The 24812-nt window shown below is 35.9% G+C and overlaps 1 protein-coding gene across 5 annotated transcripts in view; it reads left to right on the top strand.

Annotated features, from left to right (window-relative positions):
- ARMH3 (armadillo like helical domain containing 3) overlaps positions 1 to 24812 on the top strand; it is a 150163-nt gene that overhangs the window by 2617 nt on the left and 122734 nt on the right. For 3 of the 5 annotated variants that reach the window (XR_005555157.1, XM_039331096.1, XM_039331099.1), the window contains exons 2-15: positions 4993 to 5104; positions 5322 to 5378; positions 5497 to 5643; positions 6221 to 6328; positions 7104 to 7196; positions 8316 to 8390; positions 9111 to 9197; positions 11882 to 11938; positions 12376 to 12419; positions 13860 to 13920; positions 14152 to 14198; positions 17480 to 17555; positions 19820 to 19913; positions 22994 to 23095. Coding sequence is in view for 4 of the 5 variants with exons in the window: in XM_039331096.1 (XP_039187030.1) it covers positions 5003 to 5104; positions 5322 to 5378; positions 5497 to 5643; positions 6221 to 6328; positions 7104 to 7196; positions 8316 to 8390; positions 9111 to 9197; positions 11882 to 11938; positions 12376 to 12419; positions 13860 to 13920; positions 14152 to 14198; positions 17480 to 17555; positions 19820 to 19913; positions 22994 to 23095 (1150 nt within the window). In the remaining variant the exon portion in view is untranslated. Of the gene's footprint in view, positions 1 to 337; positions 475 to 3804; positions 3827 to 4992; positions 5105 to 5321; positions 5379 to 5496; positions 5644 to 6220; positions 6329 to 7103; positions 7197 to 8315; positions 8391 to 9110; positions 9198 to 11881; positions 11939 to 12375; positions 12420 to 13859; positions 13921 to 14151; positions 14199 to 17479; positions 17556 to 19819; positions 19914 to 22993; positions 23096 to 24812 lie in introns of those variants that run through there. The other 2 variants (XM_039331097.1, XM_039331098.1) reach the window with 2 other exon arrangements.

Here is a 24812-nt window from a genome sequence, read left to right on the forward strand (position 1 = left end):
GATTTATTTTGAGATAGTGCTCATATTAATTGTTTTTTAGTTTCTTCTAATTAGTTATAAAGGCAGTCCTTCACATATGACCAGTTGCTTAGTGACTGTTCGAAGTTATGACAGAAGTCCCTCCCCACAAATAACTATTTATGGGCAGGTTTTGAAGTGTCCCCACAATTGCATGAACAAAATTCAAGTGCTTGGCAATCTGCCTGCTCTTGCAACCAACTGAAGGTATGCTGTAGCGCCTCCCTTGCCAATCTTTCCCCCCCTCCTGCTCTGCTGGGTCTCTGGAGATTGTATTGAGAAAGACGTCCCTTGACCTCCCTGCAGGCCATATAACTCCCATCCTGGAAATGGGTGCCATTTTGGAGCAGCCGCAATTTATTGTGTCTGCTTGCAACTTGGTGACTTCTTCTGGGGCAGAATCATGGAGCCTCCACAGTATAGCAGCTGCTTCCAGAAGGAGATCTAGAATAAAAGGCAAGTGACTAATCAAGGATGGGGGGGGTGAAGAGGAGCATGTGGGACCCAGTGGAGTGGGAAAACAGACCCAAGGTCTTTAGGGACCTTGAGGGGCAGGAAGTGGAGCATGGAATGCCTCGGAGTGGGGGAGACTTTGGGAGGTCTGGCGTAGGCCATGTGTGAGCTCATGAGTGCTGCAGTGTGGGGCTGGGCCCACATTAGGTCTCCCAGTGCCTTTCTCACCCCTGAAGCATCCCGTGCTCTGTTTAATGAGCCACACAGTGGCTTAATGACTGCATCAGGGAGGGCAGGAATGGGGGTCGTTAATGTGATTATATGGGCTCCTTGCTTAATGGCCATCACAATTTGGATAAATCCATTATGGCGGTAAGTTGAGGACTACCTATACTTCTACATATGAGGACACATTTGGCTTTATTTAGGGATACTGGGACTATTTTGGTGATACAGATAATAATGGACTTAATTTTATTCATTTACAGTTTAATTTAGCATAGTATGAGTTCCTACCATTGGATGAGATTGTAAGTATGATTGTAAAATAATATATCCAGACCATGAAAGTGCAGATAGAATTCTCTGTTCTTCCGTACATGGTGATGTTGTTTAGCCCCTTCGCCATCTTAGTTAGAAAATTGTTGATCCTCTTCAGTATGGTACAATAAACTGTGTTTGGGAGACCTCTTCATAATATCTAAAAGTGACACCTTCTATATGCTGGAGCATTGCCTCTGATTTTGAAGTTAAGATTAAAGCTACTGTGGTAGGGGAGGGGGCAGGAAAAATAAGGATAAGATTGTCAGTCCAGTTGTGCCTACCTAATGCTAACGAAAATCCAGTGTCTAGACAGATTCTTCCTTTTCACTTAATATGCCAGCATTAGCATTTCCATTAATACCTGATGGAATTATTTCACCTTTGCTTCAGTAGTGTTAATGGGACAAATGTGATTTTTAGAATAGTTAGATTATAGCCTAAAGTCAGATCTGAAATTTTTCTTGCATTAGCCCTAACAAAAACAGTTTCTTAATTCTGGTGTCCACGATCCGAAACCAGGGTAAGATTTGCTATTTCTTGTGGGTATTTCAGTCCAAAACGTTTGGAAGGCATCAGTTTTGGAAAACTGAATGGAGAGAAAACTTGGGAAGGTTCCCAGGAGGGGCATGACAAACCTCACTCAAAGAAGATGGCACCCCCATGCCAGAAGTATATTACTGTATTTTATCATCTATGATATAAATAATCCAGTCAGAATATCCTGCGTGGATGTACCCAATTTTGTGTTGTTGCTGTTGCTGCTCAAAAAACTTGATTCTGATAGTGAAGGGGAGAGCCTGTATAGATTTTACCTTATGCCCAATTTCAAGATCTTTTGAAGAGTCGTGGTGACGCAGTGGTTAGAATGCAGTATTGCGGTCTAATTCTGCTGATTGCTGACTGCCAGCAGTTTGGCAGTTCGATCCTGACTGGCTCAAGGTTGATTAAGCCTTCCCTCCTTCCAGGGTTGGTAAAATATTGTACCCAATAATCTAAACCGCTTAGAGAGGGCTGTAAAGCTCTGTGAAGTGGTGTATAAGTGCTATTGTTATTGCTATTTTACCCTGTTAAAACTTTTTTCTTCCCTTTTATTTTTCTGATTGATGATATTGTATTTCTCATAAAACAGACAATGTAATGACATAATAGCTCTTTATTGCATATCTTGTTTCTGAGTTTTGCAGAAAATAAATCTCTGTGCGATAGTCTAAAATGGATGTTAACACTGAGAATTCTACTAGATATGATAGTTGTGTTATTTATTCTTTTTTAAAAGTAACTGTTGTATCTTTAGTTGCAGAATTAATTGTTAAAGTTTATAGGCACTGTAACATACTTTGCAATATCTGGGGGCTGTTCAATATATTATATATTGTATCTGGAAATATCACTTTCCCTTCTGCTTTATTACTACATAAATACAGGTGATTGGGTGGGAGATATTATAGAAAATCCAAGGAAAGGGGTTCAGTTTTAGTATTCAGTGAATTGGGGCATATTGAGTCACTTGCTTTATTTTTTTTATGCACTAAAACACATTTAATCTTTTCACTAGAAACACTTGAGTAGTTCTGAATCAAGCTTTACATGTTACATGTTAACTGTAGTTTATCACAATCTGTATACCTGGAAAAGTGGATAAAATTGCTCTATGTAAGCATGCACTTTATACTATCCAAGATATATCTATGTGCTGGTTTACGTACAATATTTGTATGTACTGGAATTGAAATAAAGATACAATGCAAAGTTTTATTTATATAAATTATAGAACAACCTTTCAAATGCATGTGCATTACTAGGAATCCTATAGAATATTTACAACCATAAATTCATAATGATGAAACAATATATGAAATAGTTTTTATGGTGAAAAATATTTTATCAAGTAAATGAAATGTTTAAAAATTCTTTATTGATTAGCACATGATGGCAAAAGAGAGACTACCTGAATTTCATTGGGTAGACAGTTCTACAGTTTGGTTATGATCAATTAGAATAGACTTTCTTCTTATTCTATCCTATTAGGTCACTACCACAGAAAAGTCATAGAAAGAGCCTTCTATTAAATCTTAGAAATTGGATAACTGATATGGAAGGAAGAGTTCCATCTACCCAAATATGAATTAAATTAATTTTCTCTGTAGGTTGGACATATAAGTAGGCCAGAATGTAGCAATCTGAGTAGTTATGGTTATGCCTCAGTTTATCCATAAAATCACTTCCAGAGCTGCATGGGTTACTAACTAGATTCTGTGAAATTAAATAACTTATGTTTTATTTAGTCATGGTGGAGCAGTGGTTAGAATGCAGTACTGTAGGCTAACTCACTGCTCACTCCAGGAGTTCGATCCTTATAGGGCTCAAGGTTGACTCAGCCTTCCATCCTTCTGAGGTCAGTAAAATGAGGACCAGATTGTTGGGGGCAATATGCTGGCTCTGTAACCCCCTTAGAGAGGGCTGTAAAACACCATGAAGTGTATATAAGTCTAAGTGCTATTTCTATGTCACCTTTGAAGTCCTACAGGACCTAGGTACCTTTGGGACTGCCCTCTTCTAGTTATGTCTGCCCATCTACTAAGCTTAGGAAGGGTGGGCTCCCTAAGGTCCCCTTTCTCAAAGATTTATCATCAGAGACCTTCAACCACTCTCTCTTTGTTTTTAAACAGAAGGTCACCTGCCATCCAAATGACCTGTACCTACTGTGATTTGGGAAAGATGTTAAGCTTTTTCTTAGGGACAGATGAGGCTGTTATGAGGCTCTTCCTTTTTCCAATGAGGTGTCCGTTTAATAGCATTTTATTGCTCCTTGGTATGTCACAAAGTTATAATTGCAATTGTTACTCTGTTGTTTTAACTTTCTTTAAGCATGATGGCTCCTTACCGGTGGTATTGATTTGAGCAGCATATAAACCTGGTTAAACAAAATGAGATAAAATTAAAATAACCCATTAGGACCCAGCCTTATTTACAGACCAGTACAATGTGATGGTTCTTATGTATATTTCACAATTTCATTTGTGAATGTATACTTAAATGAACTACAGTTGTTCTCTGAGCTACGTGGATGGGTGGTTGAGCCTACATTCGATTTTCTTTTAGTCGTGCAAATGCTTCACACAAACTGGTTTGCTGGGGGAAAAATGCACACACTTCTCTAGTGATTCTTCGTTACAAGTGAAATAACTCCTACACCATATAAAAACATATAACAAGTATAAACATTAAGTAATGTCTACCCTTTGGGGTATTTAAAATATATGTATGTATTTTAGTAAGCTTTTTTTCTGTGCACCTTGCACAGTAGGAAACGTATGTCTGAAATAGGCTAAGATCTATTGTATTTTCTTTTTTCCTTCTGTTTAATCATGTCCATTTCTTGGAGACTGCCTGGACAAGTCTCTGCCATTTTCTTGGAAAGTTTTTTCAGAAGTGGTTTGTGGCTGCCTCCTTCCTGAGAAAAAGTGACTGGCTCAGGGTCACCCAGGTGGCTTTGTGTTTAAGGCGGAACTAGAACTCATATGACTTCCCAGTGTCGAGCTTGATGCCTTAACCACTACACCAAACTGATTGTCACGATAGTCGTTACTGTATTATATAGTAAGTTTAGTATGGATTTTGATAAAAGGAGAATATTTGTAGCTCAGAGTTGAAATGAGGGTCCTTGGGGCTTTCTGAGCTTGGCTGTTTTCTTGCAGACGTTTCATTACCTAAACTAGGTAACATCATCAGTGCTAGCGATGCTAGCTATATTCAGTAACTATCATTAGCTAACACTAGCACTGCTGATGTTACCTAGTTTGAGTAATGGAACGTCTGCAGGAAAACAACCAAGCTCAGAGAGCACCGAAGATCCCTCACAGTATGGGTTGCTTCTGAGAAATTGTGAAAACAATTACTAGAAATTTAGAAAGATGTGTTGTGGAAATTTTCTTAGGATCAATTTCTTTGATGTCTACCATTTCTTTTAATCCACAGGTTGTAAGCCATGGCGCAATCTGAGAAAAAAGGTGGATTACTTCGGAAATCTTCATCTAGTAAGAAACCCCTGAAAGAGAAGGTTGTGCTAATGTATGACGAGATCTTCACAGTAAGCATTGGATTTATTTTCCTTTCATCATAACAGAGTTCTGTAGTATTATAGCCTCTTGCAGTATGAATGAGAAGGAAGACTAATACTCCTTAATGAAACATCTCTTGGCATGTTTTTACTTTCATGGACAGACTGTTAACAATATAATGTAAAACTAAACTTGTTATCTTCAGTTTATAGTCGACACTGTAATAGTGATCCCATTCCCTTTCAGACAGAAGATCCTAGTAAATACAACCCTCGGTTTTGGGAGGAGCTCTTCCTCATGAAGGTAATACACTAAAGATTGAAACGGTTTCTTTATGTTTATTCTTACAAATATCAATTTCTAGTTTTTCTTGCCCTCAGTAATTCCACCATCAGCTTAAGCTCTACCTCTTGTCTGTCAGGTGAATTTGGAATATCTGGAAGGAAAGCTGGAATCTCTGGATGGTGAAGAGCTAATGAAGATAAAAGATAACATTAATTGCTTGTTCCAGCGTTGCATTTGGGCTTTAGGAGAAGAGCACCCAATCAGAGTGGTCAATGCATTGCAGGTGCTATGAATTTCCCTTGGCTTTCGTTAAGCAAAACCTATAAACTGACAACTCATAATCAGTTATGTTAGCGCTAATGAAGGAATTAGTCTGCATTATTGAGACCACTAAAATATCTGTTGGTTCAATATGCTGAATCAGATATCCCTTCTTAATTACTTTAATATCTTAGGCAATGATATATTTTCCTTTTTTATTGTTAGATGATTCAGGAGAGCTTTACATGTTGTAAACTTTGATAGAATATCAGACAGAAACTATAGGGGAAGCCAGTGAAATTCTTCTTCTGGTGTCACTGTTTCCCTTAGCGAGATATTTCCTATCTGCCTTTAGAGGTCTGTTTTTGTTTGTTTGTTTGTTTGCTTGGTGGTGGAAAAGAGAAAGTACAAACAAATTTCTGCTCACATCCTATTGGATTTACGGTATTGAAATTCACTCTAAGTGATCTGGGGTATCATACTTTTAAAAACCAAAATACCATAAATTTAAATTTCTGCCTCTGTGATGGCAGTTTTCATTGCCCAGGAGGTTTTATCTCACAATTCCTGCATATGTGACTTTGTGTTTTCTGCTTCAGACCCTATGTGCGCTGATCCGTGGGGTTCATCAGAAGAACAAATCCACATCTGGTTTTGACATCATCAATATGCTAATGGGCTTTGACAAGGCTGAATTGTGCATGAAGGTAAGAGCTTGCTATATTGAAATAACGGATTTTGTTTTCATTCTAATAACATACATGTTATGTTGATTTCTGAATTAGTCAGAGGATGTCAGGGAGACATGGATTTTGGGGAAGGAGAACCCCACTCATCTTGAAAAGGCCACTGTGGCCTGACGCTGTTCTTCCTCCACTCTTCAGTGCTGCATTTCTCCTACTGAAGAAACAGGAGTGGGATGGAAGAGAGGCAGTGTTTCTTGTATGCTCCTGCACAAAGAGAAAAGAGTTCCTTTTCCTGTCACCCAGAGCTCAGAAGTTTTTTTTTTATCCCCAGTCCTCAGGGATGAAAGTTTCTCAGCCCCAAGAGAGAGAAAAGCAGTCCCATTTGGAGAAGAAATTTGGCTTTATGTGATTTGCAGGCTAGATTTTCCTCATCCCTAACTTAAGTTGTGTTGTGCCATTAAAGTTCAAAAATAGACATGTGTTCAGTTGCAGAGTAGCCTGTGGATAGAATAACATGCTTCTCCTTTCTCTTCCTAGCTTCCTGATAGCTCCTAGTCTAGAAACTGACAAAATGTATTTGGTCTATTTATCTAGGAAATAACAGAAAATTACAGCATGATAATAAGTAGTGTCTTTAATGTTATATCATGATTAACACATAGCTCAGTTTTTTAAACACAAAAATAAATAATGAAATAAGAACATTAATTAGCTTGACTTAGATATTTACAGCAGTAGTGAAGATTAAAAGCAACTTGAGATTGCAACAATTTATAATAACTTTTCTCTTTTCCAGAATCTGATGGAGAGTTTGGATGCTTTACTTTGTGCAGAAGGCTCTGAAAGTCTCAAAAGTTTGTGCCTGAAGCTTTTGCTTTGTTTGGTGACTGTAAGTAATATATAATGATGGATTAACTATAGAAAAGTATTTATTATGAAAATATGGAAAATGTACCTTTAAACAAGGCATGTCAAACTCGCGACATCATGTGACGTTGCTCGGCGTATCGTGACGTCACGCGATGTATCGTGACTTTCCCCCCATTGCCGGCAATGGGGTGGGCACGGTTTTGGCATGATGCATCATGGGCCGGCAGTTTGACGTGCCTGCTTTAAACTATTATAAACCATTGAGATACCATACAACCATTGTTGTAACCAGTGTAACCTATTTTAGAAATAAATTAAATAATATATTTAACTTGCATCCTCTTGGTGACTCTGATATATTACAGCCTTCTATATCAAGGTGTTTTTTTTAATCTAACTGTGGAATTAGATATATTAATGAGAAGGTCCCTTTTTTTGCTTCAGTTATGAAGATGCTTCCATATATAGGCCCTGTTTTAATGTTTTTAAATGAATGCATACAATTTGAACTAAACACCCAATTTTGGTCATCCAAACCAAACAGAAAAAAAGAAAGTGGAAATCATAAAGAAAAAGAAGTGGGTGATAACTAAAGCGACTAAAACTAATGGAAATTTGAAACTTCAGCTTCGGTATTGGACAGCATTAATGTGGTTTCAGCTCAATTTAATAACCTTTAGCATTTCCTTTACTCATTGTTCAATAGTTAAACAGAGGTTAAAAACTCTGCTGGTTTTATTTCCAATATTAAGTATTGATCTTACTATTACCCAAAAAATGTTTTAGAGTTTGCTGTTTAGAAAACATGCATAAGACTAAAGCCTGAAACAAATCATTAAGGAAAATTGTACCATGAAAGCAAAGTAAGTCTTCCATTAACAACATGTTTATCTATATGGTGCTTAATGTACCCAAATCCATAATTTTGGGATAACAATATATATGTATGAAACACATAATTTAAAGAACTCTTTTCAGGAGAGTTCAATAAAAGATAAAATTGAGAGACTTTTTTTTTTTTTTCAAACTGTTGGATTATAACAAACGCAGATTCATTGCTAGCAAGTGATAAGAGCATGTGTGAGTTATTTTGGAACTGGAAAACTCTAAAAATTCCGATTTCTTTGATTCTATTCAGGTGACAGATAATATCAGTCAGAACACAATTCTGGAATATGTGATGATTAATAGCATTTTTGAAGCTATCTTACAGGTAAATCTCCTTATTCCCCTCTATCTCTGGATGCTAATCTTTGATGAAGCATTTGTATACATTGTGAGTAACCCAGGGACTACATGCATTTTTGGCTGCTTTGTTCTGCCTTCATCTGGATAGGCATAGTAGGAAACTAGAATAGGATTCTTAGGAGTGAGAAGGACAAAGCTTCTCTTTTGCAGTACCCCTATAATACATGTGACTATGTGGCTGTGTTTCCATTGACCCTAATCTGGCAGCAGACGTAAACCTTAGAACTGAAATGGTTGCCAACACACTTGCTGTAATCATAGATAGATTTTACCTTCATGTTGCTTAAATGCAAATGTGGGATAATTGAAAGCAATGTGATAAAAGCAATTTTCATGTTGGTAGGTTTTAAGAGTTCTTCATCCAGATAATTTAGTAACTTTATGCAAGAGGAATCACATAGGATATTGAATCTAATTTTCTAGAATTGGATGGGACATCTAGGACTACACCCATTTTTTTTTATTTCCTCAAAAATGCTCATTATTTTTCATGCAAGAATTTCATTTCAGTTTGTGATTTCTACATGAAAGAAGATAATTTCACTCTATGCTAAGTTTACAAAATTCATTTTGGATGCAGGAAATTTTCAGCTCATCACGCTACATATTTTTGAAATCTCCCATCTATGACTCCTTGAAATACATTGTTTTGATTAATCGAAGCTTTGTCTTCTGTTATTTTTAGATCCTTTCTAATCTTCCCAGTCGCAGGGAACACGGTTATGAGGCCGTGGTCCTGCTTGCATTATTAGTGAACTATAGAAAGTATGAGGTGAGTGCTTGACACAGAATGTGAGGTATTAATCTGGTGAAGCTGTAAAATAAAAAAACAGGACAAATATTCCATCTTTCCCTCAATGGAAAAGCCTCTTGATCTTAGTAGCACACTGTTCCTTGGTGGTAAATGTTCATGTGAGGACTATTTCTACATCTTGTTCCAGCAATAGTTTTGCCTATTAGAGGCATACTAAATTTCTTTGACGCTTAGTGTGAAAAATAGTCCAAGCTCTTTTTTCCAGGTTGGAGCTGACACTGGACTGGGCATCATTACATTTCCTTGTTTCTTGGAAATATGTTGCTACTGCAGAGTGGTCTCTTTCCTTGCTGGAATGCCTATTTGCTCGCTTTGGGTGTGTTTCAGAACTACAGTCACAACATTGTTCAGAAAAAACATAACCGGAGGGAAGGATCATTCCCATTATTGTGTTATGTTTCACAAATATGAACAATCATACAAATTACAATGGGAAATGAATCTGCTCCTTTCTGTAGATTAAAAGTTGGCAAACAAGGTGTAGATTGCTTCATTCAATTGATGGTAATAAAATATACTCCCAAGGAGAAATGAGGATCTATATCCTGGTGTTTAATAACAAAGTGATTAACGTCGTATCATGTTAAAAATAACAGCTATGCTTCTACTATATTTTCTATATGTTTCAAAAATATTTTATGCTGTCACAACATACATTGCGTGGGGAAGCCTCTGAAAATAACACTCAAACTGTAGTTGGTTCAAAATGCAATGGCCAGTATGCCAATGAAACAAATGGGTGTGGCAGTATAACTCTAATGCTCTGATTTCCATATTTGTTTCCAAGCCCAGCACAAAGTGATGGTTTTAATCTAGAAAATTCTACATTGCTGAGTCTCTGTACAAAGTAATCTTTCTCTGAAATATGTGTTTGACTGAGAGCAGATGGGGAAATTAGAAAGATAGGGTCCTGAGGGAAGCCCACCACTCTGTGGAACAACATACTCCAAAAGCAACAACAAGTTAAAGCCCCCAACCTATTAGCAGCAAGGACTCCTTTTTCAGCTGGCATTTGATGACGGGATGCTAAGATGACTTTCATTGATTTTGATTTATGTGACTTGGTTTGGCTGTTGTTTGTTCATATGAGGTTATTGTATACATTTTTAGCAAACCATCTTGAATTTTGAAAGTGAGCAGCATGGGATTAAATATGAACATATGAAACTTTCTTATAAAATAATTATTTTATTAAGTAGATAGAAGTTTCTTTTTCCTGTAGAAACAAATATTAATTTGGAAACAAGGAAAGGTTTATTTGAGATTCTGCTATTCTTAAACTATTCTTTTTTCCCCCTTCTCTCTAGTTTGCAGGTACACATAATGTTTTGATAATTTTTAGCTTTTGATGAATTTCTAGGGCATGAGTTTATTGTTTTCTAAAAGTTGCTGAAATCTATAATTTTCTGACTGGAGAAGCAAAGTCTATCAAACTTTTTTCATTTATATAGTTCCTTTGGGATAATAATGCTATCTCTAGTCAGCACAAAATACATAAATGGGAAATAAGCATAAAAATATTATTGTACTACTGGCAAATTTGGCATCTTTAATTACTCTTATCTGATAGAAAAAAATCTTTTGAAAGGTTTACTTTTTCCTAAGTATTTATTATTGCTTTGCTTTGAAGCTGAAAGAATTTTCTTATAGTATATATAATGCTAGATAAAGATATTTTTTTAAAAAATAGATATTTCTTTCTTCTAATCAGGCATGGGAAACCTTCTTAAAATGAATTAAAAGAATTCTGTTGGTGTTATGTGCATCCTGTCCGCAACAATAAAAACTTCTCTTGCTGCTCATATATGTAAATATGTCTGTCTGTGTTTTTTGTGTATGTAGTTTTATTTGCTTTCTTTGATCCTTTTAATTTTGTTGCTACTGTTGCTAATCATACTTGTTTTCTCCAGAATCTTGAAGGTGGTTAAGTTGTTCCATTAGGTTAAAAAAAGTAATTTCATTGAATATAATTTATCTTTTATAATGTTAGTGCTTTATTTTCTATAAAGTTTTTAGACATATTCCATATTTAATGAAACAGCTGTTCTAGTGTTCATTATGGATCCAGCTGGTCCTTGTAGTTTTTGCTACAAAATTATTCTGATTTATAGAAATTGCCCAAACTAGTATAGAATTTCAGTTTCTTGTCAGACTGAGAGCTTTGCTGTTACCACCAAGGATCTTCTTTATAACTATTTGACTTTATTGACCATAAAGTGGCAACATCAAAGTTGATGGACGTTCCTTGTTATTATTTTTTGTCTCAGAAGCCTATATTAAAAAAACTAACAGTCAATTTAGTGTGCTGGTGTTTATTGGCTTTATTATTTAAGAGAATTCTGGCAGGGATCAAGATTGAAACCTTTTGCATGCCAAGCATCTTTTCTGTCTCTGACCTCAGCCTGTTGTCTTAACATCCAGTGACTACAAAACATGCATGTGATAGAAATAATTCTTCTTTCAGAAAATACTTTCATGCCAAGGGTGAACTCTTGAGTTATATGCAGAAAACTAAAAATACTACTGTTCTAATAGAAATTGTATGAATTTACTATGATTAAAAAATGAGCAAAGTTTGAATGAGGTTGTGTTGACTTTGCTGATAATTAAATTAGCCCATGACTTTCTTTTCCTTCTTGCAGTCTGTGAATCCTTATATAGTAAAACTATCTATTATAGATGATGAAGCTACACTGAATGTGAGTATGATGTTGTAAATTTTGTGTGATAGAATGTTAGGAATAAAATGAGAAATGAAAAGTGAATTAAAAAGAGTGCGCAAAGGTGGTTTAGCTTCCATATCACAGCTGAATAATATTGCAGTACATATGCATGCTACATATTATATTGTGCTTATTTCTATTATCCCTAACTCTTTCTGGGTTTTGACCATGATTTTTTTTAAAAAAGATGCAAGCCTGTGGTTAAATTATTTTGGCTCATGTAGGAAAATTGCTAATATTTAAAAATGTTTATCTCATTTTTCTGGCATTTTATATCCTGCATAAAACAAAGCCTTTAGTTCACTAACAAGTGTTTAAAGTATTACTGTGCATGATCTAAAAAATTTTGGGAGCAGAGAGTTGCACCTCTTCCTTTAATTTATATGGATCTTTCTCTTTTTCTCTTCTTGCAGGGAATGGGTCTTGTAGTTGCCCAGGCGTTATCAGAATATAATCGGTAAGTAACATTAAGAAATGTTTGTGGATTAAATGAATATCTTCCTGAGAAAATGTATTCATATTCTTACTGGCAATATGTATGAGCAAAGTTGTGAAATAAATGGATTTTTGACGTTCTTATTTATGGCCTTCTTTTTACACATACTGTAGGCTAGGCTTCACAGAACAGATTTATTAGCAGGTTTTGATTCCCAGTATATGTAAAAAAAAATCCATTTTGGTGAAAGCAGTTTAAATTAGAAACTGATACTATAGATCAGTGGTTCTCAACCTTTTTAATGCTGTGCCCCCCCCCCCCAACCGGTCGTAAGTCGAGGACTACTCAACCGGTCGTAAGTCGAGGACTACTCAACTGGTGCAGCACCGTTTGCAGAATGGGACTTTTGGCAGGCTCAGCAGGGCAGAGACAGCCTGGACAATTCCTATTGGCTTTTGAAAGCCAATAGAATTAGACTCTATTCAAGAGAGTCTATTCTATTGGCTTTCAAAAGCCAATAGAATAAAAGGGAGTAGCACAGCTAAGGAAAAGGGGAAAAAAATGGCGGACTGCGTTGTTTGGCGACCCCCGTGAAATGGTCGTTCGACCCCAAATGGGGTCCCGACCCACAAGTTGAGAACCGCTGCTATAGATCAACTAAATCTTGGTCCCCTTCATTTAATGTTCAGATAACCTGATATAGTGTGAATTGCTTGAAGGAAAGTATTCCAGCAGGAAAGACCATGTTGTAAACACTAGTTGGTTTCCAGTCTTACATTTTTGAAAATGACAGGACTTTCTTTAGGTTAATGTACAGTGACATCCTCTGCCTTTTCATCACTATGTTAGCAATAATTCAGTGGTGTAAGAGAGCTGCCCAGAAATTTAAATGCACTTTTTGCAAATTGCAACTCCATTTGGTTTGGTGTCTCAGTAGAGAGAGAAAAAGAGTGCCCAAGAAAGAAGAGTAAAGAAAGCTAGCTTAGACTTTTTAAAACACCTGACAAGGGGTTATAAGGCAGCTAGGTTACATGGAAAGTTCCCAACTGTATCCTTGAAATTTGTCTGTTGAAGCATCTTGTGGACCAGTGCTGCTGAGAAATAGAAGAAGGTTATGTTTCTGCATGAGAAAAAGAAGACAAATCAATATAGAAATAAACAAAGAATATTTTGTATAATAGGCAGCATTGAATGGATGGAACATTTCATTCAAAAGGCTTTTATATATCATCTTCTTAGATATCTTTCATTATCACGTTTGTTAGAAAGGTAAGTTTTTGTATTTCCCATTGGCATCTGATGTCATTTCTTTCCTTTAAAATACATCCAGACATCATTTGGAGGACCTGTATTTTAAAAAAAAATGTTTATGTCTTAATTAAAAGAACAGATTTTTCTTGCTCTGTAATGAAGCTCTTGGCAACTTCTATTGTTTTATCTCCCACTGCTATTCTTGTGCAGACAGTTCAGAGACAAAGAAGAAGAACATCAGAGTGGATTTTTCTCAGCCTTGACTAACATGGTAAGAAATCAATGACTCTGTGTTGTCAGTCAGTGTTTGTTATGCAAAGGAGCCTGGTCTAAGAGATTTGCAGGAGATGTAGAATGTAGAATGTTTCTGTAGATGTTATAATGGGCTTAAATTATATATAAAATACAAGGCTTCTCTATTACTTTTAGCCCTGTGGACCAGATAAGTTAGTGGAAGACTTCAGTATATCCTAAAGCTATGCAATACTTCTTTTTTCCATAGGTGGGCAATATGTTCATTGCTGATGCTGATGAAAAAATCTCAGTCCAGTAAGTACATCCATCAGATAACCAATTTAATTCTTTGATTTAGAAGTCTAAAATATAACCTATTGCTTAGTAGAACTGGCACCAAATCTTCTAGCTTAGCAATCAGTACTGGAGATAATAGTGTAAGTACCTTTTAGAATACGGGTGTCAAACTCAATCACATCACGTGACGTATCATGATGTATCGTGACTTTTTTGCCTTTGTGGAACGGGTGGGAGTGGTCTATGCATGACACATTGGGCCCGCGGGCCGCCAGTTTGGCACCCTGTTCTGGAATATAGGCAAACTATCAGATGCTGCATTTGCATTTTAAATTTGTTTAAGCGAATTGCAATACATATGAGACTAAGGTGGCATTATTTTGGAGCAGGAGCACCATTCAGCCCATAATATTCCGTATCTAAAAAAACTCAGAAGCTAAGTCCAGGATACTACAAGTAGTCCTAGACTTACAATAGTGACTGTTTGAAGTTACAACGGCACGGAAAAAGGTAACTTATGACCATTTTTCACACTTGTGACTGTTGCAGCATCCTCATGATCATGCGTATTTACATTTGGATGCTTGACAACTAACTCACATTTATGACAGTTGCAGTGTCCTGGGGTCATGTGATCCCCTTTTGCGACCTTCTAAAAAGCAACTGCAATGATTCACTTAACAAATGTGGTAAGAAAAGTCGTAAAATGGGTCACAACTCAACCAGTTTCTCACTTAGCAACATAAATTTTGGGCTCAAGTGTGGTCATAAGCTGAGGACTACCTGTATAGAAATAAATAATTTTCTTGATATTTTGAGCTGAAGATCATGAAAAATGAGGGTTAATGAAAGCTCACAGTGAGGATGATAAAAGCCAGATAATACCTGATTTACCAACATAATTCTGTGGCAATGACAAATAAGGCTTGCTTGACTGTCCCTTGCATCTTGGCAATGTAGACTGGTGGAGCTATTTAAAATAATTAAATGTTAAAAGTCTTGTAAAGCCTAGAACATCTTGTTGCGGTAGTCTTAAATTTTATAGATAAAAACCAATGAATTTGAAATGTCAGATGTTATGGTTTAGAAAAGTCAGTAAGAGCACCATCCTGTGTTTTAATCAGATACTTACCAGCTTATGCAGTCGGAGTATATATAAATTGTTTGGATGATGCAGGCTTACCACTCTTCCCAGCTTATCCTTACCACCAAGGATATGAGGAATGAGTCAATTCTTGAATCAGATCTATTCCTCATTCTGTTTTAGTCACAGGCACACATAAATGTTAGTGTTCTTTTGAGTTCACTATGTTAAAATTGGATGTCTTTTCCATTCCTGTTATGAAGAAATGTATGAATTTTGGTAAGTCAACAACAGAATCCTTTTTTCCCTTAGGCTACCTAAATTCATTACATGCACTTATTTTTAGCTTAATCACAAAACCGTATTTCACCTATTTTGGCCATGTTAATTCACTGGAGAAAGCAATTCTGTTTTGGAAGAATTAGCGGTAAAAGGAAAACTGGTCACCCAAGAACATGGTGATTGGACACCACCAGCCAGAGCATAGAACAACTCAAAGAAGTAGTGCAAGATACAAAGATGTGAAGAAACCTGGCCCTTAGAATCACCAAGAGTTGGACATGACTGAATGGATAACATCTTCTTCATCAACATTTCCAGCTTGGAGAGATGTATCAATGTGCTGTACAGTTGTTGCTGAATGTGTATGAAAAAAGAGGCAGCTACCCTAATCCAGCACCCCAAATATAACTAAGTACATTGGAATTTGAATCTGATCTGTTAAGGCCTGATCTGCCTCTTGGACGAAAAATCTTTCAATTTCATTTTCACGTCTAAATACAGGTAATCCTCGACTTATGACTACAACTGAGCTCAAAATTTCCATTGCTAAGCAAGACAGTTGTTAAGTGAGTTTCGCCCCATTTTGTGTTCTTTCTTGCCACAATTGTTAAGTGAACCACTGCAGTTGTTAAGTTAGTAACATGGTTGCTAATTGAATCTGGCTTCCCCATTGATTTTGTTTTTCAGAAGATCACAAAAATTGATCACATGATCTCAGGACACTGGAACCATCATGAATACATGCCAGTTGCCAAGTCTCCAAAGTTTGATCATATGACAAGGGAGATGTGCAAAGGTTGTAAGTGTCCGAAGTCACTTTTTTCAGTGCATTTTTAACTTCAAACAGTCACTAAATCAATGGTTGGAAGTAGAGGACTACCTGTATCAACATTTCTGGAATATTGAGGTTAGACTGTGGTAATGCATTCTATTTGGTTGCTGGCTCTGAAGATTTTCCAGTAATTTGATATATCGGTAGTTCTCAAAATACAGTCATTTATTTAGGGACTGTTCAAAGTTACAACAGCACTGAAAAAAGTGACTTAATGACCATTTTGAACATTTTCAATTGTTGCAGCATTCCCATGGTCATGGGATCAAAATTCGGGCACTTGACAACTGATTCATATTTATGACAGTTGCAGTGTCCCGTGGTCACCTTTTGCGATCTTCCTACAATTACTAATTTAGCAATTGCAGTGATTTACTTAACAACTGTGACACAAAATGGGACAAAATTCACTTAACAACTGCCTTAATTAGTAATGAATTTTGGGCTCAATTGTGGTCATAAGTCAAGGACTATCTGTATAGTAAGTTGAGATGATAGGGGAAACAGAGTGAATGGAACATCTCACTAATTCTGTATAAATGCACTAGTTGTTGGTGTGTTTCTGATTTCAGTTCAAAGTGTTGATTGGTTTATAAAGCCAAAAATGTTTGAACTGTTGGTAAGCATGAAAGACAGAATTTTCACACTGATTTCCTCCATATTGTTACAGTTTTCTGCAGTCATTTCCATCGATAGTTCTGACCACTGTATATAAAATGCATTATTTGCTTTTTTCTTATCACAAATTAACATACTTCATAACATATTCCTATTTAAGTACAGGGTTATTTTAATTGATCTAGGTAGGTACATAATGCTATCTAGTTTTATTTTATTGTATCTCTTAAATGTTTTGATTCACCGTGTAAAGACATTTTTTACACAATACCAGTTTATTATGCTGTATGACAAATGACCTATTAACATTATAATAAATATGAGAAAACACTCTGAAATGATCCATGTTTCTGATTTGTGGGTTCTTTTGTTTTGTTAGTCTGAGTGTCCAAAATTACCTCTTCCTATTAGTGTAACCTGGCAAAGTGTTCCAAGAAATTTCATTACTGTGAAACTGTGTTTCTCTTCTGCTCTTTTTTGTAGAACTAACGAAGCTATCCTTTTGGCTCTTTATGAAGCTGTTCACTTGAATCGAAACTTTATCACTGTATTGGCACAGGTGTAGTACAATTCACTTTTGTACGTCTGGGGAATCTGTAGAATCCAAACTGAAAAATAGCTTAGACCTTTGCTCTAACAGAGATTTAAACTCATCTTTTGTTAAGTGCTCTGTTTGATCTCAGTAACTTGCTAATGCTTGGATTTGAAAGATGGAACATAAGTTCCTTTAATTGAATATTAATACATTCCTGTTTGTTCTCCCCCCCCCCCAAAAAAAAGACAGGAGACTGATCAAGTACCTATACAGTCTGTCAACCAGTGGTCAAAATGGGGTGGGTCAATCATTGCAGTCTAAAGAGTGCACTGTTGGAGGGGCCCTGTGGGACTTAGGTTCTAGTCCCACTTCAGCTATGGAAAGTCAGGAAGTGACTTTGGCCAGTCACTTTGTCTCAGCTGAAACTGTCTCATGGGGTTCTGTTGTGGGTATAAATAGGAAAAAGGCACATTCAGCATACTGTATTGCTTTGAATTCCAGTACAAAAGATGGGATTTAAATTCAACAAATAAATATCATGATCAATTACTGAATCAAAATAGAAATTTGGTTTGAATTTATTTATTCATTTGGCCAGCATGTATGCTATAATATATTATAGAACAAGCCAGTGTTGAACAGAGTGGTGCTTCACCCCCTTCTGAATTCTTCAGGTCAGATTGTTTGTGAAGGTAAGGGAAGATAAGTAGACCTAGAGCATATAAAATTCTCCCTAAATTGGGCCAAGAATATCATACATAGTTGTGATCATCTAGACATCTCTCAGCTGATTAGAATCCAAAACTATACAATATCTTTCCCTTCACATAAAGTTTTTTGAAAATTCTAGCAGGGATCAATGTCCACTATTTTCCTTTTATGTAGGCAGAGTTTGTAGAAGCTTGCAAAAATAGTTTTTTTTTAATTCTATCTCTGCCATTCTGGGTTTTGTTCTTGGGTGCTTTTAACTGATGTTTATATGTGGTGAATACTGGTTCAAATCTGGTTTAAATGAGTCTGAATAAAATCAAAATTCAATCATGCTGCTAGTGTATTTAAGTTGCTCCAAATAAATATTTCATGGTGTACTTGTCATTTTAAAAAGAAACTCTGTATCATAAATAATAAATCTAGCATAAAGATGTGAGTAGTTTACATTCATGTTTTTTTTATGTTGAGACCGTAGCTATGATGAAGATAATAATTTATGTATGTTGCTTTGTTCAGTTTATTTTGTATGATCTGTATGTTTTAGAGCAATGCTGAGGAGATACATGTGGGTTAAAGTTTTTTCAATTGAACAGTATAGGAATTACTGCAGTAGTACAAGCTTAAATTTTAGAATTGCCATACCAGCATCTTGCTGCTAGGCGGTGCTGTTATACTTAGCTGGAAGAAGAGTTATAAAACCTGACTATACGAGAACCCAAGTCATTACATTATGGAAATGGAGTCATTTGTGTGCGGTATTTTCATTGGACACTTTATTTCAAAATTGGCCTCAGAGGTTAATTTCAAAAATTGAGAAAATGTTAGTCAATCCTTATAAGATAGTGAAGAATCTATTAATAAACCCAGCTTTCAAGATTTCTGTCATAGCAGGCTCCTGTGTGAACTTGCATGAAATGTTGTACAATTAAAAACAGATTGGTAATTCCAAAATTCACTTCAAATCTGCTTGCTGCTGAGAGAACATTTGGAAATATGTTGATATGAAAGGTACTGTGTAAAACAGGCTTCATTATTTCACAGTTGAGCATAAAATAGAATGCTATGCTGATCTAAAGTCTTGCCTGTTTTTATGGATGACAGCATTGCAAATGGAACCCTATAGTTAAATCAGCAATTAGATGGGGAGCTTCTGGCTGAGATGAAATGGAGAAAGAACTAGTAGAAGCAGGCAGGCAGAACAGGTAACAGTAATAATATTTGTATAGCCTTGTGTTCTCCTGAAGCACCTGGGTTAAGCAGCAGGGTAGCAACATGATGCATTGACTTGCTGAATAATCAGGAATATATTAAGAGAGGGAATGGAAGAAGAGGGAAGAAAATATTGCTTTCATAACAACTTTTCTAAGGAGATTAATTTTAAGAGACTTTTAACTTTTAAGAAGCTTCTCAGTAATTTCTTAATACGCATGAAAATAATGACAGATTATAGCAAGGATTGTAGGTGTGGTAAGATAGCTGCAATATCAGGAATAGGGTGAAATTGCACTAAAGAATACTTAAGGTAGTACAGGTGTTACTGAATGTAAATTTATTTGGATATATGTTTTAATGCCTAGAGTCATCCTGAAATTGGTTTAGTAACAATTCCGGTAAGCCCAGTTCCGACTACACCCGTTACTCCACTTGGAACCACACCACCTTCTTCTGATGGTGAGCCGTTCTGTTTTCTATACATGCTTGTTGCGTTTCTGTATTCTAGACAAGAGAACAAGTGGCCTTTTTATGCAGAAAAGCATAAGGGTCTATACATCCTGGAACCCTAACAGAAACCCTTGCCAGAAATAAAGTATAGAACCATGGTATTACTTGGCTTAATCATGAATTGTTCCCAAATGTGAATCTCTCTATGAATGTTATTTTTATGTGATAAGACATTTCCTTTAGGCTGGTAGCACATGTGGGTGGCCATTCTAGATCATTGTTTCCCAAACTTGACAATTTTAAGGCATGTGGACTTCAACTCCCAGAATTCCACAGCCAGCGTTGCTGGCTGTGGAATTCTGGGAGTTGAAATCCTCATGCCTTAAAATTGTCAAGTTTGGGAAACACTGTTCTAGATAATAGGATCAGTTGTCCGTATCCAACTGTATAGTTGCCCTGTGTATGCTGACTACTTTATGTGTTACAGATATCTTAATGGAAAAATAAGATATATTTCATAAAACTCTATAAGCATTTAGGTGACAACAGAGTCTTATCCTGTAATAGCTGCTATTAAGGTCACTCTGGTATCCTGGTAGAAGAGTATTTTTCTCTGAGAAGATAAATTCCTCGTTGCCATGGATATCAAAAGCCTAAGGTTTTTTTGAAAAATAATTCTGTCTTCTACCTCTAAAGATTTAAGAGCTGCTTAAACTTCTTTCATATTATTCACTGCAAATATATCTGCCTACACACATTTTTTAATGCAGCAGGCAAAATTTGTGTGCTTATCTTCAACTCTCTTTTCCTCTCATTTTCTAATTTACATAGACAAATCCAAATATGCACAGAGAGAGCTACTTTCTATTTCCTGGCGATTAATTAATGTTATGAAAGGAATTCTTATTTGGCCTGCATCAATACAAACCTGACTTTATTTATAGTTTTCATACTTTTTCTGTACTTTCTGGACCCAAGGAACGTGTCCACATTTTCTTGCTCCCCAGTATTTCTTACTTCCCTTTAAAAAAAAAACAGGCCAGGATGATTCCCACTCATACTGTGCCACAAAAAATGCAGATGAATAAAGCAGTATTTTGCTTTACAGTTTATATTAGATATGGCCATTTTCAAAGTCAAAAGGCAGTTTATATCTTGAAGATACAATCCTGAGTACTTTAACTGCTGCCGGATTTTGCAAAATAAGTCTCGAGTTTTGGATTAGTTGTGTTGTTTTTGATTTGTACCACACATTAAAAATTGTTCTAATGTTTCAAATTAATATTTATTTAGAAGATTTATTATGCCCTCCAAATATGTGTAATTACAATTTCAGATGGCACACATTAAGTAAAAAAGAAACAAAAAATAATAATTAGAATTAAAAAAACATACAAAACAGAAACGAAATCCATAACCAATATATTAGACCATACACAGCCTGGGTTATCTAACATGCATACCATCTCCCAGAAGATGGGTTCATATGTAATCCTCTCCCATTGCCTGGAGGAGAAACCAGATTTTTAAAGCTTTCTGGAAGCTTGGGGTCATCCTAGGTAATTTTTTTGGGGGGGATGGAATTATTCAAAGGGCTGGTGCTGTCACAGAAAAACCACACCTCCTAGGTCCCATCAAATAACTTTGCCTCAGGGATAGGCAGTCCCACAAATAGTATCTATTTGTGACACAGGTTTAAAGATAAGATAGGTAGCAAGTTTCTGCATAGTGATTAAGGATAGAAGACCTACCTTTTTCTGTTGTTGCAAAAGCTGTATAAAGTACCTATCACCATGGTATCTTAAATGTTGAATTTGCCTGTTATTGTTATATTCATTCACTGTATACATCATAGATGACCATTCAAGGCCTATTTTAGCTATTGGATGCATATTAACTAGTCTGAGTGTAGCAAGGCTAATATTGGAAGATTGAGTGCTTCTGAAATTGCATTTCTTTATTAAATTTATATGCTGCCCATTTTGCTTTGAAAAGTGATTCTGGGCCGTGTTGCTGAGTTTCAGGCTTTTCTGACATTGATGAGAATATCTTCCTTTCCTGTTTTTATGTGATGGAAAAGATTTGTTATTGAATGTATCTATCTCAAATACTTAATTATGCTTACAATTATCCCTTGGTATTTCTGACATGAAAGCAGAGAACACGCTCGACTTGCAATAATATAAAGCCATTTTATCTTAAAGTCTTAAAAACAATTCTTCTGCTCAAGAGAATTCTGAAAAAACAAAAACAAAATATTTCTGTACTGATCATTAGATGGAAAGAAATAGTTGGATTTTGTGGCTGGTGTTTGTACGAACCTTATAAGATCCATGTTGGTTAAGACTGAAGAAGCAAGTAGGGCAATTCAGTTTTTAACAGTCCTTGAGGAGTAATGGAATATTTTGGTATCTCAAGTATGCTAATTTGGGAGAATAGAGTCTAGTTATTTGTTTTCATTACTTGCATATAAACTTTCTTGTTGTCAAAGAAATAAACAACTGGAAGGCAAGTGATGTTGAATGTCATGTTTTCTCTAAGTTTAGGCCACACCTTGAAAAACATTTTAACATTGGTTTTTTTTCTATATGTTGTTCTAATGATATCTGATTTTTGAGCAACCTCCAGAGCAGTAATAACTGTAAAACTAACAACATAAATGTTACAAAATAATAAATAACTTCACAAATGCCAGGGAACAACCATAACAAAATTCCTGTCCAAGAGAAACACTATGTGCTTTATTTGGGAGTGATCCCATTTCATTGCAGTTGCCATGGCAATGTTGATTGATTTTTCTTATCTCCAAATTGATAATCTACAATGATTCTGCCGGATGTCATAAACTAGGGGTCCTCAACCGTGGCAACTTTAAGACTTGTGGACTTGCTGGCTGAGGAATTCTGGGAGTTAAAGTCTACAAGTCTTAAAGTTGCCACGGTTGAGGACCCCTGTCATAAACAACTGTTAAAATAAAGAGAAATGTTTGTAATATTTAATAATAGAAACATGTTGCTTTATCTCCATTTGGAGGGATTTGTGGATGGTTCAATTCTACTGATGAGCAAACCTTCTCTGATTTTTCTCAGTCATAAGCACTGTAGAGCTTCCCTTGGATGCTGACGTGCAGACAAGCAACCTGCTGATAACCTTCTTAAAGTACAGTTCTATTGTCATGCAGGATACCAAAGGTAGGCAGTTGTATCAATACAGCTTTGTATTTCTGAAATCAACTGGGGGGGGGGAAACTTGTTACCAACTTGACTGCTTAAATAATTTCAGCTAATTCCTTGCGGATAGTAAAGTTCTTCAGACTGACAGAATGATCTGTTTTCTTATTGCCAGATGACAATTATAAAAGATCAAGGAGCTTTGATGGCTGAAGGAGAGAAAAACCAAATATAGAAAAAAATGTGTGAAAAAGATTTGGCACATTCTTCCAAGTAAATAAAACAGCTGACAATTATACCTAAGTTAGCAAAAGATAGAGAGGGTATATAGCACTGCATTTATGAGAATACCCCAAAGGGAATACTGCGTAAGACAGAAGTCTTGAGTTGAGAATAAACGTTATCACACTCTTCAAAACACATGTGATGCTTCATAGCTAGCAAAGCTGGCTTGTTGTGAGTTGGTAAAAGAAAGTTGTATCAAGGTGATAGGATTTAGCTTGAATTTAAAAGTTTTGGCTTTCTACAAAAAGTTTTGGAAGATGATGGTTCACACATGGATAACTATGTATTCATAGTTGTTTTTGCTTCACCCTTTGAACCCAGTATTTCTATATATGTATGTGTTTGCATTTGTATTATACTGTGTATTGTGTTAATATATGTATTTGCCTGTGCACATATATGCATACAATTATGAAATACATTTTGGCTTTTATGTCTTTTGGGGAATGTCTGTTCAAGTGTTCCCCTCCCTTGGAGTTGTTGGATTTTGTGTCAGATATGTGTCTGTTTTCTTATTGAATCTACATTTTTATGTAAAGATAAATGATGAATTTTTATGTAGAATTCAGCCACTCTTCATTTAGTGACTGCAATCTATACCAGCAACTTTGGTGTTAAGCAAAATGGTCACTAAGTAAACCATGTGACAGAAAGAGAGAGAGGGAGGAGGAGGGAGGGAGAGAGAAAGAGACTTCTGGTTGTTACTATCTCACTTAGACAAAGTTATCATGCAGCAACAATGGCATTATTTTCACTCTGCATGTATTGTTCAGATGCAAAAATTTGGTTGTAAGTGTACATATTGGTCAAAAATATTTTTTTTACTACAATTCATTAAAGTTGGATTTGCGAGCAATCACTGTGATACTTGCTAAACAAGTAGTATATGTTCTTCTTGGGGATTTTCTTTTAGAGAATCACTGTCTGCTTTTCTATGAAATTGCTATCAAAGTGTTGTGCTTTTTTTTTTTTTTTTTTTTGCATATGAGGTCAAGCCCTATCCTCTGTCTTGCACCTTGAGTTGAAATAGACATTAATGGTCATGAAAAAAAATATTGCCAAGAAGGATGAGATGGAAGGAGAAAGCAAATGAGGGTGGATAAGCTTGAAGCATGTTTCTTTAATTGTTTGTGTTTTTGCTTTACAGCGTCATGCATTGGTGATCTAGTTGTAAAACCACTCCAGAAATTTGGGATGTGTGATACTGTATCATTAAAACGGGAATTATAAACCATCTGAAATCATAGATTCTAACTGGTTTATTTCTAGAAAGTTAACTATGAGTTACTGCTTGTAGTGTTTTGGACATTCTGATTTACCACACTTTGTTTAAACCAGTCCTGATTTATATTGTGTCCAGGCTACGCCACTGAATTAAATGATAGAAATAGATGTGATGAGCCCCTAAACTTACCAAGGTAGCATTATGTAGTTCCTTCTATATTTGCATTGC

The sequence above is a fragment of the Crotalus tigris genome, unplaced genomic scaffold, assembly GCF_016545835.1.
Source record: "Crotalus tigris isolate CLP2741 ecotype Arizona unplaced genomic scaffold, ASM1654583v1 scf7180000024434.1680833, whole genome shotgun sequence".
Taxonomy (NCBI): domain Eukaryota; kingdom Metazoa; phylum Chordata; class Lepidosauria; order Squamata; family Viperidae; genus Crotalus; species Crotalus tigris.